Source organism: Carcharhinus amblyrhynchos, chromosome 6 (assembly GCF_965287045.1).
Source record: "Carcharhinus amblyrhynchos chromosome 6, sCarAmb.v2.hapA, whole genome shotgun sequence".
Classification (NCBI taxonomy): Eukaryota; Metazoa; Chordata; class Chondrichthyes; order Carcharhiniformes; family Carcharhinidae; genus Carcharhinus; species Carcharhinus amblyrhynchos.
The window spans coordinates 123,557,442-123,569,982 of NC_137329.1; the positions used below are offsets into that span (position 1 = coordinate 123,557,442).

At 46.7% G+C, this 12,541-nt stretch overlaps 1 protein-coding gene across 1 annotated transcript; it reads left to right on the top strand.

The window, feature by feature from the left end:
- Positions 1 to 2,368: 2,368 nt before the first annotated feature.
- Positions 2,369 to 7,932, top strand: LOC145344574 (thyrotropin subunit beta-like). The gene is made up of 3 exons (XM_080191773.1): positions 2,369 to 2,451; positions 4,322 to 4,481; positions 6,321 to 7,932. The coding sequence occupies exons 2-3, from the start codon at positions 4,323 to 4,325 to the stop codon at positions 6,597 to 6,599; spliced, it is 438 nt and encodes a 145-aa protein (XP_080047899.1). The 5' UTR covers positions 2,369 to 2,451; position 4,322; the 3' UTR covers positions 6,600 to 7,932.
- Positions 7,933 to 12,541: the final 4,609 nt, after the last annotated feature.

A 12,541-nucleotide genomic window follows, 5' to 3' on the forward strand; every position in this document is an offset into this window, starting at 1 on the left:
CAACATCTCCATCAAATATCTTCCCTCAGGAGGACAACACACATTGAAAAGTAAACATCTCCATCTTGTGGAACAGTGAGGGAACTTCCATTCTGGACACAGATCCAAACTTCAAATCTGTTGAGTTCTCCTCAGCGGTGTTCCACTGGAGATTTACACAGGGGAGTCACAATGACAAACTCCAGTCTCAGGGGTCGAAACTACAGTTAGACTCTGAAGCTGAGTGACGAGTGCAAACGAGTAACTCCATCACCTCTCAGTGAGAAGGATGGGGTTTCAGATCCATGGCAAAGTCTCCAGGCTACCACTTCCAATGCAGTGCTGAGGGAGTGCCGCACTGTCAGAGGGTCAGTGCTGAGGGAGTGCCGCACTGTCAGAGGGTCAGTGCTGAGGGAGTGCCGCACTGTCAGAGGGTCAGTGCTGAGGGAGTGCCGCACTGTCAGAGGGTCGGTGCTGAGGGAGTGCCGCACTGTCAGAGGGTCAGTGCTGAGGGAGTGCCGCACTGTCACAGGGTCAGTGCTGAGGGAGTGCCGCACTGTCACAGGGTCAGTGCTGAGGGAGTGCCGCACTGTCAGAGGGTCAGTGCTGAGGGAGCGCCGCACTGTCAGAGGGTCAGTGCTGAGGGAGCGCCGCACTGTCAGAGGGTCAGTGCTGAGGGAGCGCCGCACTGTCAGAGGGTCAGTGCTGAGGGAGAGCCGCACTGTCAGAGGGTCAGTGCTGAGGGAGCGCCGCACTGTCAGAGGGTCAGTGCTGAGGGAGTGCCGCACTGTCAGAGGGTCAGTGCTGAGGGAGCGCCGCACTGTCAGAGGGTCAGTGCTGAGGGAGCGCCGCACTGTCAGAGGGTCAGTGCTGAGGGAGTGCCGCACTGTCAGAGGGTCAGTGCTGAGGGAGCGCCGCACTGTCAGAGGGTCAGTGCTGAGGGAGCGCCGCACTGTCAGAGGGTCAGTGCTGAGGGAGTGCTGCACTGTCAGAGGGTCAGTGCTGAGGGAGCGCCGCACTGTCAGAGGGTCAGTACTGAGGGAGTGCCGCACTGTCAGAGGGTCAGTGCTGAGGGAGCGCCGCACTGTCAGAGGGTCAGTACTGAGGGAGTGCCGCACTGTCAGAGGGTCAGTGCTGAGGGAGTGCCGCACTGTCAGAGGGTCAGTGCTGAGGGAGTGCCGCACTGTCAGAGGGTCAGTACTGAGGGAGTGCCGCACTGTCAGAAGGTCAGTGCTGAGGGAGTGCCGCACTGTCAGAGGGTCAGTGCTGAGGGAGTGCCGCACTGTCAGAGGGTCAGTACTGAGGGAGTGCCGCACTGTCAGAGGGTCAGTGCTGAGGGAGTGCCACACTGTGTCAGATTATAATCTCTGCCCTTTTTTTTGTCTTTATTTGCAGGTTTCTGTTTTAGTCGGCCCATTATGTTTGTACTTTCAGATGGCAGTTGTTTGTTCTGTCATTCCCACCTCCTCTGGGCAGCTGTCTTGTTTCCTTACCCTGAACCACCAATTTTGTTTCCTGCCTTCCACCTGCCCACAAACATTCCCTGTCGTTCTTTTGTTGCCCTATTGCCTGTTTAAAACCTGTCACATTTCCCACTGCTGCTCCAAAATCAACAACCTAAGATGCTAACTCTGTTTCTCTCACAGGTGGCACGGTGGTTAGCACTGCTGCCTCACAGCGCCAGGAACCCAGGTTCGATTCCCAGCTTGAGTCACTGTGTGGATTTTGCACATTCACCCTGTGCCTGCGTGGGTTTCCTCCCACAGTTCGAAAGACGTGCTGGTTAGGGTGCATTGACCGTGCTAAATTCTCCCTCAGTGTATCCAAACAGGTGCCGGAGTGTGGCAACTTGGGGATTTTTCACAGTAACTTCATTGCAGTGTTGATGCAAGCCTACTTGTGACACCAGTAAATGACCCAGAACACTACAGTGCAGTAGAGAAAGGCCGTTTGGCCCATCGAGTGGAAGGTCTTGATCTGCTCACTTAATCCTGCTTGCCAGCACTTGGCCCAAAAATTAACTTAAAAATTTAAATTCTCTACAAAGATGTCTCTCCTGCTGAGTATTTCCATCGTCTCCTGTTTAATTTACATTTTCTTACCCGATTATTGTTTAGCTACTGAACTGGGGAGAGTTGTTGGTCCAGAGCTAAACATGAAGCTAAACGCAGCAATCACGTTACAGATAATTAAGTGAGTGTGTTTTTTATTTATTAAATGATTGTCTGGGTTGGGATACACTGAAACTCATTTCCTTTTTGCCGACTTGCAGATTCTTGTGTATAGAATATTAATTATCTTCCAGATAAACACAAACAGCTTAAAGCTTGTCTTTGCAGATTAGGAGTGTGTCACATTGTTTGTGTGTGTGTGTGTGTACTGAGCTTAGACTAACCAGTATAAAAACACTTGCAAGTTCTGTGAATCAGATGCAAGGCTGTTTGCTCTCCATCTGCAGTGCACGATTGCAAGGTATTGCTTAGCAAGATATTCCTTCTAGAATGTTCACGCGTGTTCATCAGATTCTGTGACTGTATAATTCTTGTCTCCCACCAGAAGATTTTCTTGCTGGAGTTCGGGCAGGAGGCAGGACAGCTTTAAGTCAAACTCAGAGCTGTAGATCAACAGACCTCCAGAGAGGAGGTTGTGCGTGAGAACTCGAGAGAATTTTTGAATTGGAAGTGAATGGAAATAGGTGTCTTGTTAATACACTGGTGGAAATAATTGCTTAGCTAAACAGCACTAGTGCCTTGAAATGATATTGTGTGACATTAACAGCCTGTGTTCAAAACTCAAATTTCATTTTTTTGAAAGTGGGGATGGAGTTTGGAAAAGTGGCAAAGAATCTTCATGTGATCGGGTTGAGACAGCTTCCAAAAACTGCAGAAGGGCACTTCAGCGTAGTGGTGTCCACAGATGTTTCTGTGGATACGGTGGAAGCTGTGGATGTTCCCCTGGATACAGTAGCATCTGCAAATCTCTCCCCTTGTACAATGAAGTGTCTGCAAGTTTTTGAACTGCTGCAGTTTGATTTGATTTATTATTGTCACATGTATTAACATACAGTGAAAAATATTGTTTCTTGCGCACTATGCAGACAAAGCATACTACTATAGAGAAGGAAACAAGAAAGTGCAGAATGTAGTGTTACTGTCATAGTTAGGGTGTAGATCATGGGTGTAGAGAAAGATCAACTTAATGCGAGGAAGGTCCATTCAAAAGTCTGACGGCAGCAGGGAAAAAGCTGTTCTTGAGTCGGTTGGTACTTGACCTCAGACTTTTGTATCTTTTTACCGATGGAAGAAGGTGGAAGAGAGAATGACCGGGATGTGGGGTCCTTAATTATGCTGGCTGCTTTGCCGAGGCAGTGGAAAGTGTAGACAGAGTCAATGGGTGGGAGGCTGGTTTGTGTGATGGATTGGGCTACATTCACAACCTTTTGTACTTCCTTGGGGTCTTGGGCAGAGCAGGAGCCCATACCAAGCTGTGATACAACCAGAAAGAATGCTTTCTATGGTGCATCTGTAAAAGTTGGTGACAATCATAGTTGACATGCCAAATTTCCTTAGTCTTCTGAGAAAGTAGAGGCGTTGGTAATAATGGTGATAGCTTTACCAGCCTGTTCTGGGTTTGTCGCGCTTGGTGTGACTGCACCCAGAGCCAGGCTTTGTGATCTATTTATATACGTGCATTGCAATAAAAAAATTAATGCACTTAATAAAATATTAATAAATTTATAAAAATATAAACAGTCACTTGATCATACAGAACTTGAATCTTGCTGATAAGAGACATGTTCTTGAACTTTTCCATCTTGCACTCATCAGGACAAACGGACAAACAAAAATACCAAATTTCAAATAATCACAATTTATACTGCAGGAGAAAAGGGTGCTGATTGATTGGCAAGTTGACACAAATTGGCTGAAGTATTGCCATGGAGAAATCAATGAAGAACTATAGGATCCCCAAGTAAAATGTAGTATTCTTGTGGTTGTCCTGATGAGTGCTTTCTGGTTGTATCACAGCTTGGTATGGCTCCTTCTCTGCCCAAGACCACAAAGAACTACAAAAGGTCGTGAACGTAGCCCAATCCACCATACAAACCAACCTCCCATCCATTGACTCTATCTACGCTTCCCGCTGCCTTGGGAAAGCAACCAGCATAATTAAGGACCCCACGCACCCCGGACATTCTCTCTTCCACTTTCTTCCTTCGGGAAAATGATACAAAAGCCTGATGTCACGTACCAACTAACTCAAGAACGATTCAGCGACATGCCTCTCTTTTCAGTGATATTGATACGAGTACAGTGTTTATCACCGTTTCTCTCTGTTCCAGTATGAATGCTCTGCACCTGTTGCTTGTCCTGTCTTTGAGCTGTCATCAGGTTGGTTCCCAGTGCTCCCTAACAAGGTACGTGTCATACGTGGAGAATGAGGAGTGCGGCTATTGCGTGGCCATCAACACCACCATCTGTGCTGGCTTCTGTATGTCACGGGTAAGGTGTTTTTGATGCTATACCAGCTCTTTGAATGTAGGCAAAGTTTCATGTCTTGACTGCCCATGATCACTGTGAAAAGTAACCCACATTAATATTCCCACACACTTCACAAACTAATTACGCCTTGCCAAAGGATTCGAAGGCAGATCAATCAGAAAGGGTGATGGAGTCAATTCTTTTAACACAGCAAGTGGTTCTGATCTGGAACGCACTGTCTGAAAGGTGGAAACAGATTCAGTAGCAACATCCTAAAGGTAAATGGAAAAATACTTGACACAGGAAAAAAGTATATTGTAAGGCAATGGGGCAAGAGCAGAGATGGGGGATTAATTGAAGAGCTCTTTCTGAGGCTGGTAATGTGGTAATGTCACTGGACTAGTAATCTAGAGACCCTAGGTATTGCTCTGGGGACCTGGGTTCAAATCCCACTCATGGCAGATGGCTAATCTTGAATTCAATAAAATCTGGAACTAAAAGTCTAATGACCATGAAATCATTATTGATTGGGTCAACTGGGACAGCACGCTGGCACAGTGGTTAGCACTGCTGCCTCTCAGCGCCAGGGACCTGGCTTTGATTCCTGACTTGGGTCACTGCCTGTGTGGAGTTTGCACATTCTCCCCGTGTCTGAGTGGGTTTCCTCCAGGTGCTCCGGTTTCCTCCCACAGTCTGGAAGACGCGCTGGTTTGGCTCATTGACCCAAACAGGTGCCGGAGTGCGGCGACTAGGGGAATTTCACAGTAACATCATTGCAGTGTTAACGTAAGCCTTACTTGTGACTAATAAGTAAAACTTTTAATTTTTAAAACACAGCCTGGTTCACTAATGTCCTTTAGGGAAGGAAATCTGCTGTCCTTGCCCGGTCTGGCCTGACTGTGGCTCCAGACCCACAGCAAATGAGTTTGACTCTTTAACTGCCCTCTGAAAAGGCCTAACAAGTCCCTCAGTTCAAGGGAAATCACAGATGGACAGTAAATGCTGACCAGCCAGCAATGCCGATATTGCATGACTTATTTTTTTTTAAATGATGGGCCGAATGGCCCCCTACTGCATCGCTCCATGTCAGAATGACAGCTGACCAAAGGCTTGGTCAAAGATTTAAGTGCAGGATGTCTTGTAAGTTCTCAGTAGTCTATGTACCCTGGGCTGCATTACAGGGCCATCATGAGTAAGGGCAATTAATACACAATCTGGGATTGGAACCATGTGTCAACGGGCCAGCAATCCGGTATAATTAATGATCCAGTTGGGATTTCTTGTTGAATAACCATTATTCTGACACCAGACTAATTCATAAAATATTTAATTCACCTTTCCTTGGTGGGATTTGAACCCCTAACTGCTGAGTTACTAGTTGAAGATCATGACTGTTATTGCACCCCCGACACCAAAAGCTGGACTCGAAGATATTTTGGATGCGCCTCGGCGTCCATTGTTCCTCCACAAAATTATTGAGTTTAATTTCACAATTTACCAGGATGACCCAGCCGCACCCCCACAGAGTTATTAAACTGGTAACACAGCCATTACCAAGGGTAGGTAACCACTTCATCACACTAACTAAGTTAACAGATATAACTCCAAAAGCTTTTCCACACTGTTCCTCATAACTCAGTCTTGTTGTACAAGACCATAAGATGTAGGAGCAGAAGTAGGATCATTCAGCCTATCATAGAATCCTACAGCACAGAAAGCCGTTCAGCCCATCAAGTGCTCTGCCATTCAATGAGTACCAATAATTTTAATACCAATTTCAAACCATTTTTCGGAAAAGTTAAGCTGTATTTGTGGCCCAGTGCATCGCCATTGTGGATGAATAATGATGTATTGTTACAGGATGTCAACACAAAATCTCTACTGCCGAAGGTTGCTCTGATCCAGAAGGTCTGCACCTACCAAGATGTCAAGTACATTCCCATCAAGCTCCCTGGGTGCCCCCCAAATGTTGACCCCTTTTACAGGCTCCCGGTAATCCTGAGCTGCACGTGTGGCCAATGTGCAACGGATAGCACGGACTGCACCAATGGAATCGACGCTTCCTTCGACTGCACTAAACCACAATGGAGTATCCCCACCTCACGTTCTCGTACCCTGTCTCTGTCGAACAATGTATAGGAACAGGAGCAGACCATCTCAGCCTGTTCCATAACTCAATTAGATCACGGCTGATCTGTATCTTAACTCCATTTATCTGTCTCGATTCCATAGCTCTTAATATGAAAATCTATCGCTGTAAAAGACTCATGCTGTCAAAGCTTTTCATCTTGCACTCATTAGGACAAATGCAAGAATACCAAATTTCAAAGGGCGCTACAATTCATACTGCATGTGAAAAGGGTGCTGATTAGTTGGCAAGTAAACCTCAGTTTGAATCTTTGGATTGGTCCTCTCAGTCTTACAACTCCCCCAGAGGGCACTATTGCCAATTTCCATGATAAAGTTCTTCCAAACATCACCTTATGATCTGGTTCTAATTTGAAGGTCATGTTCTCATGCTCAGGAGTTCCCTGAACAGCAAATATAGTAAAAACCCAAATTATGAATTGATTCAGTTGTTGAAAATCAGTCCCACACCTCTCCCATAGAATAGAAACCCTACAGTGCAGAAAGAGGCCATATGGTCTATTGAGTCTGCACCAACTCTCCAAAAGAGCACTCTCCTCCGCTCTATCCCCGTAGCCCTGGGCATTTACCATGGCTAATACCCCTCACCTATGTAACTTTGGACACTAAGGTACAATTTAGCCATGGCCAATCCACCTAACCTGCACATCTCTGGACTGCAGGAGGAAACCTGAGAACCTGGAGGAAACCCACCCAGACATGGGAACAAATTCTGCACAGTCACCCAAGGCTGGAATCGAACCCAGGTCCCTGGTCTGTGAGGCAGCACTGCTAACCACTGTGCCACCGCACTGTCCAACTCTATATTGCATGACATCTTGCATATTTAGCATCTATCCACAAACTTCATTTCCCATTGGAAGGAGGGCATGAGCAGAAACCATGACAACAGTTGGAATTCCCTATGTATAAACAGCTCTGGCCATTCAGTGACAGTACAACTCCATTTCTCCGTGTACCAGTATGTCCACTGATAGCCTCGACAGTAATACCACGAGAGATTCTGCTGCTTAATAGCACATGAACTTCTCATTCATTGAATTTTAGAGATGAACAATTCTTGTAGTTTATGATGGAATGCAAAGGTTATTTAAAGAGTTTGGAAATAATTTAGCCAAGGATGATTAATACCTGGCAATATAATTTAATTTAGAGTTACAGTGATTGCCTGAGAGATGACTGTGAAATGGATTGTCTGAGTGCGCACAGTGCTACACTTATTTCTTCAATTAATCCTTTGTTACAATCTTTGTTCCTTAAATGTGTTATGCAGCTGAAGTGATATTTGACAAGCGTCAAAATCACGAACCAAGTTTTCTGAATTTCTCAATAAACTGAATTTCAAAAATAAAGGATCCAGTGTCATTTCTGAATGTCCCAGAAAACTCAGATACACAATCAATCTGGTACACCGTCTCACAATGCTGATTAATCCCCTGAGCCGGAGTGAAATTTAGTCCCTTGGCAGCGTTCATCCGCAGACTTGGACTCTGGTTACACATTTTAAATTTGGCCGATTGTCCCTCCGTGCAGAATGACTCGCAGCTTCTTCATAACCAAGGATCACCTGCCCTGTAGTTTTGGTGCCAGTGCTTAGGCCCAGTAACTGTTCCTCTGAGCTGTGGTCCTCACAGAAACCAGCTCGGTCAACACTAAGGACGCTTCTGCGATTGGAGATAAGCGCTGAAGGATGGGGTGTTCAAGGGTTTTACGTGGGACTGAGAGGGAAGAGATTGGACAGAAGCTCGCTACAGGTATGGGGTCTTTTCCGGGTTTTGGCATGGTGCTGACTTCTTACTATCTTCCATTTCTTTGGTATGGTGCTGGAAATTGCAACAATCGTGTAAAAGCAGGTCAGCCAGTCTAGAGCTCCGGGCCCCAGGTGTTTGGCAAATTCTGGAGCAATATTGTCATATCCAGCTGCCCTGCCCCACCTCAAGCCCTGTACGACCTTCTTTAGTTCTGCACAAAGGCGATGGCCAAGTGGTATTATTACTAGACCACTAATCCAGAAACTCAGCTAATGTTCTGGGGATCTGGTTTTGAATCCTGCCACAGCAGATAGTGGAGTTTGAATTCAATGAAAGATATCTGGAATTAAGAATCCACGGATGACCACAAAACCATTGTCGATTGTTGTAAAAACCTATCTGGTTCATTAATGTCCTTGAGGAAGGAAATGTACCACCCTTACTGGGTCTGGCCTGCACGCGACTCCAGAGCCACAGCAATGTGGCTGACTCTCAACTGCCCTCAGGCAACTAGAAATGGGCAATAAATGCTGGCCCAGCCAGTGACACCTATGTTCCATGAATGAATAAAAATAAACCTCAAAGCAGGCAGGCGTAATGTCTTTCCCTGTTGCTGAGTGTTGTCTCCGTTCACCCTGGTTATTTCTTCGGGTGTTTTTGCCCAAGGGTGCCTGAGCATGGCAAGCAGGTGATAGGAAATATGGTTCGGAGTAACTAATGATTTGATTTGATTTATTGCCATATGTATTACTTTTCACTGTATGTTATTGTTTCTTGCGCACCCTACAGACAAAACATATAGAGAAGGAAACAGGGTGAAGAATGTAGTGTTACAGTCATAGCTAGAGTGTAGAGAAAGATCAACTTAATGCAACGTAAGTCCATCAACAGTCTGACAGCAGCAGGGAAGAAGCTGTTCTTGAGTCGGTTGGTACGTGACCTCAGACTTTTGTATCTTTTTCCCAATGGAAGGAGGTGGAAAAGAGAATGTTCAGGGTGCATGGGGTCCTTAATTATGCTGGGTGCTTTGCCGAGACAGTGGCAAGTGTAGACAGAATCAATGGATGGGAGGCTGGTTTGTGTGATGGATTGGGCTACATTCATGACCTTTTGTAGTTCCTTGCGGTCTTGGGCAGAGCAGGAGCCCATACTGAGTTGTGATACAACCAGAAAGGATGCTTTCTATGGTGCATCTGTAAAAGTTGGTGAGAGCCGTAGCTGACATGCCAAATTTCCTTAGTCTTCGGAAAAAAATAGAGGCGTTGGTGGGTTTTAACTATAGTGTCGGCATGGGGGGGTATCAGGACAGGTCATTGGTGATCTGGACACCTAAAACCCTGAAGCTCTCAACCCTTTCTACTTCATCCCTGTTGATGTAGACTGGGGCATGTTCTCCTTTATGCTTCCTGAAGTTGATGACAATCTCCTTCGTTTTGTTGACATTGAGGGACAGATTATTGTTGTCGCACCAGTTCACCAGATTCTCTATCTCATTCCTGTGCTCTGTAGTGTTACCTATTCTTACTGATTATCGTCTGCGAGTTAGGAAGTTCAGAATGCAGTTGCAGAGGGAGGTGTCGAGGCCCAGGCTATGGAGTTTGGAAATGAGTTTTGTGAGAATGATGGTGTTGAAGGCTGAGCTGTAGTCAATAACTTGAAGTCTGACATAGGTGTCCTTGTTATCTAGGTGTTCCAGAGTTGAGTGCAGGGCCAGGGAGATGGCATTTGCTGTGGACCTGTTGTGGCGATAGCCAAACTGTAGTGGCTCCAGGGATGCTGGAAGTGACTGGTGCCATGACTAAGCTTTCGAGGTACTTCATAATGATGGATGTCAGAGCCACCAGGCACACTGCTTGGCTTTTCTTAGGTACCAGGATGATGGTTGTCTTTTTAAAGCAGATAGGGGCCTCAGACTGTTGTAAAGGGAGGTTGAAGATGTCTGCAAATACTCCCGCCAGCTGATCCGCACAGGATTTGAGTGCAAGTCCGGGTACTCCATCCCGTACAGTCGCTTTCTGTGGGTTGACCTTCAAGAAGGCTGTTCTGCCATCTGCAATGGTGACCCAGATACAAGTTCATCCAGGGCTTCTAGGGCAGAGGGCATGGTCTCACTGATCTCTTGCTCAAAAGGGGCATAGAATGCATTGAGATCATCAGGGAGGGGTGCGTTCAAGCAGGCGATGTTACACGCCTTCATCATGTAGCCTGTTTTGAATGGGTGGCTTTTGGATTGCTGCAAGTTTATGGATTTAGCTCCAGTGCTTCCTGCCGGAGTGTGTGAAGTTTAGCTCAGCGAGTCTCCACCCACTTGGTGTGGCACACAGCATTGAGTGACTCGATCAGATGGTCCCCTCCCCTGAGTGCCCAACGCTCCATATGCGTGTAGGAGGGCAGTACTCTCTTCATCTAAGCATGGAATGCTGATGGGTTGGTAGCCTTGGAAAACCAGCCTGCAGACTGCTTTGCAGATGGTATCACTGAGACGGTTATATACTTCATCAACAGTGATGGTGCATAGCAGGATTGTCGAGATGCTGCAGTCATAGGTTTTGCTGTATTTTGTCCAGTTGGCTTTCTGGAAGGTTCCAATGCATTTAAGAACATAAGAAATAGGAGCAGGAGTAGGCCATCGAGCCCGCCCCGCCATTCAACAAGATCATGGCTGATCTGAAGTGGATCAGTTCCACATTCCCGCTTTCTCCCCGTAACCCTTAATCCCCTTGCCTACCAAAAACCTATCTACCCGCGTCTTAAATATATTTAGCGAGGTAGCCTCCACCACTTCAACGGGCAGAGAATTCCAGAGATTCACCACCGTTTGAGTGAAGAAGTTCCTCCTCAACTCTTGTTCTAAACTGTCCCCCCCCCCCACCGCCCCCCGCCCTTATCTTGAGGCTGTGCCCTCTAGTCCTGCTGTCCTTTCTGAGCAGGAAGAACCTCTCCACCTCTACCCTATCCATCCCTTTCATCATCTTATATGTCTCAATGAGATCTCCCCTCATTCTTCTAAACTCTAACGAGTACAAGCCCAGTCTATTCAGCCTCTCCTCATAGCTCAACCCCCTCATCTCCGGTATCAGCCTAGTGAACCTCCTCTGCACTCCCTCCAAGGCCAAAATATCCTTGCATAAGTGCGGCGACTAAAACTGCACACAGTACTCCAGCTGCGGCCTCACCAGTGCCCTGTACAGCCGCAGCAAGACCTCCCTACTTTTATATTCAAGCCCCCTCGCTATGAAGGCCAGCATCCCATTTGCCTTCCTGACCACCTGCTGCACCTGTAGGCTGGGTTTTTGCGACTCATGGACGAGGAGCCCCAGGTCCCTCTGCACCGTAGCATGCTGCAGCTTTTCGCCCTGTAAGTAGTAGTCCTTCCTATTATTATTCCTACCAAAATGGATAACCTCACACTTTCCAACATTGTATTCCATCTGCCAGGTCCTCGCCCACTCACTCAGCCTATCTAGATCCCTCTGCACCATTTGCTTTTCCACTCATCTTTATGTCATCAGCAAATTTCGACACCTTACACTCAGCTCCCTCCTCCAGATCATCTATATAAATGGTAAATAGCTGAGGCCCCAGCACCGATCCCTGAGGCACTCCACTAGTCACCAACCACCAATCTGAATAGCACCCATTGACACCCACTCTCTGCCTCCTATTTGACAGCCAATCCCTATCCACGCTAACACCCTACCCCCAACTCCATGCCCCCTAACCTTCTGTAACAACCTTTTGTGTGGCACCTTATCAAACGCCTTCTGAAAATCGAGAAACACATCCACCGGTTCCTCTATCCACCGCACTAGACACATCCTCATTGAATTCCAATAAATTCGTCAGACACGACTTCCCCTTAACGAAACCGTGCTGCGTCTGCTCTATCAAACAATTTTCCACAAGATGCCTCGCTATTTTCTCCTTGATGACGGATTCAAGCATTTTTCCCACAACAGAAGTTAAACTAACCGGCCTATAATTCCCTGCCTTTTGCCTGCTACCCTTTTTAAACAGCGGCGTAACATTAGCCGTTTTCCAAACTTCCAGCACTTCCCTGGAATCCAGTGAGGTTTGGAAATTTTTTTTTTGGTACTGTTGACTATTAGAACACGTAGGCCCGTGGGAATGAGTAGACAGTGCTGGTAATGTAAGAAGTTATCTAAGACACAGCTCTGTGCA

Excerpts from the sequence above, each read along its gene's own strand:
- LOC145344574 (XM_080191773.1), top strand. The coding sequence starts at position 4,323 with ATGAATGCTCTGCACCTGTTGCTTGTCCTGTCTTTGAGCTGTCATCAG. Across the intron at positions 4,482-6,320 it reads CTGGCTTCTGTATGTCACGG|GATGTCAACACAAAATCTCT; the intron begins GTAAGGTGTTTT and ends GTATTGTTACAG.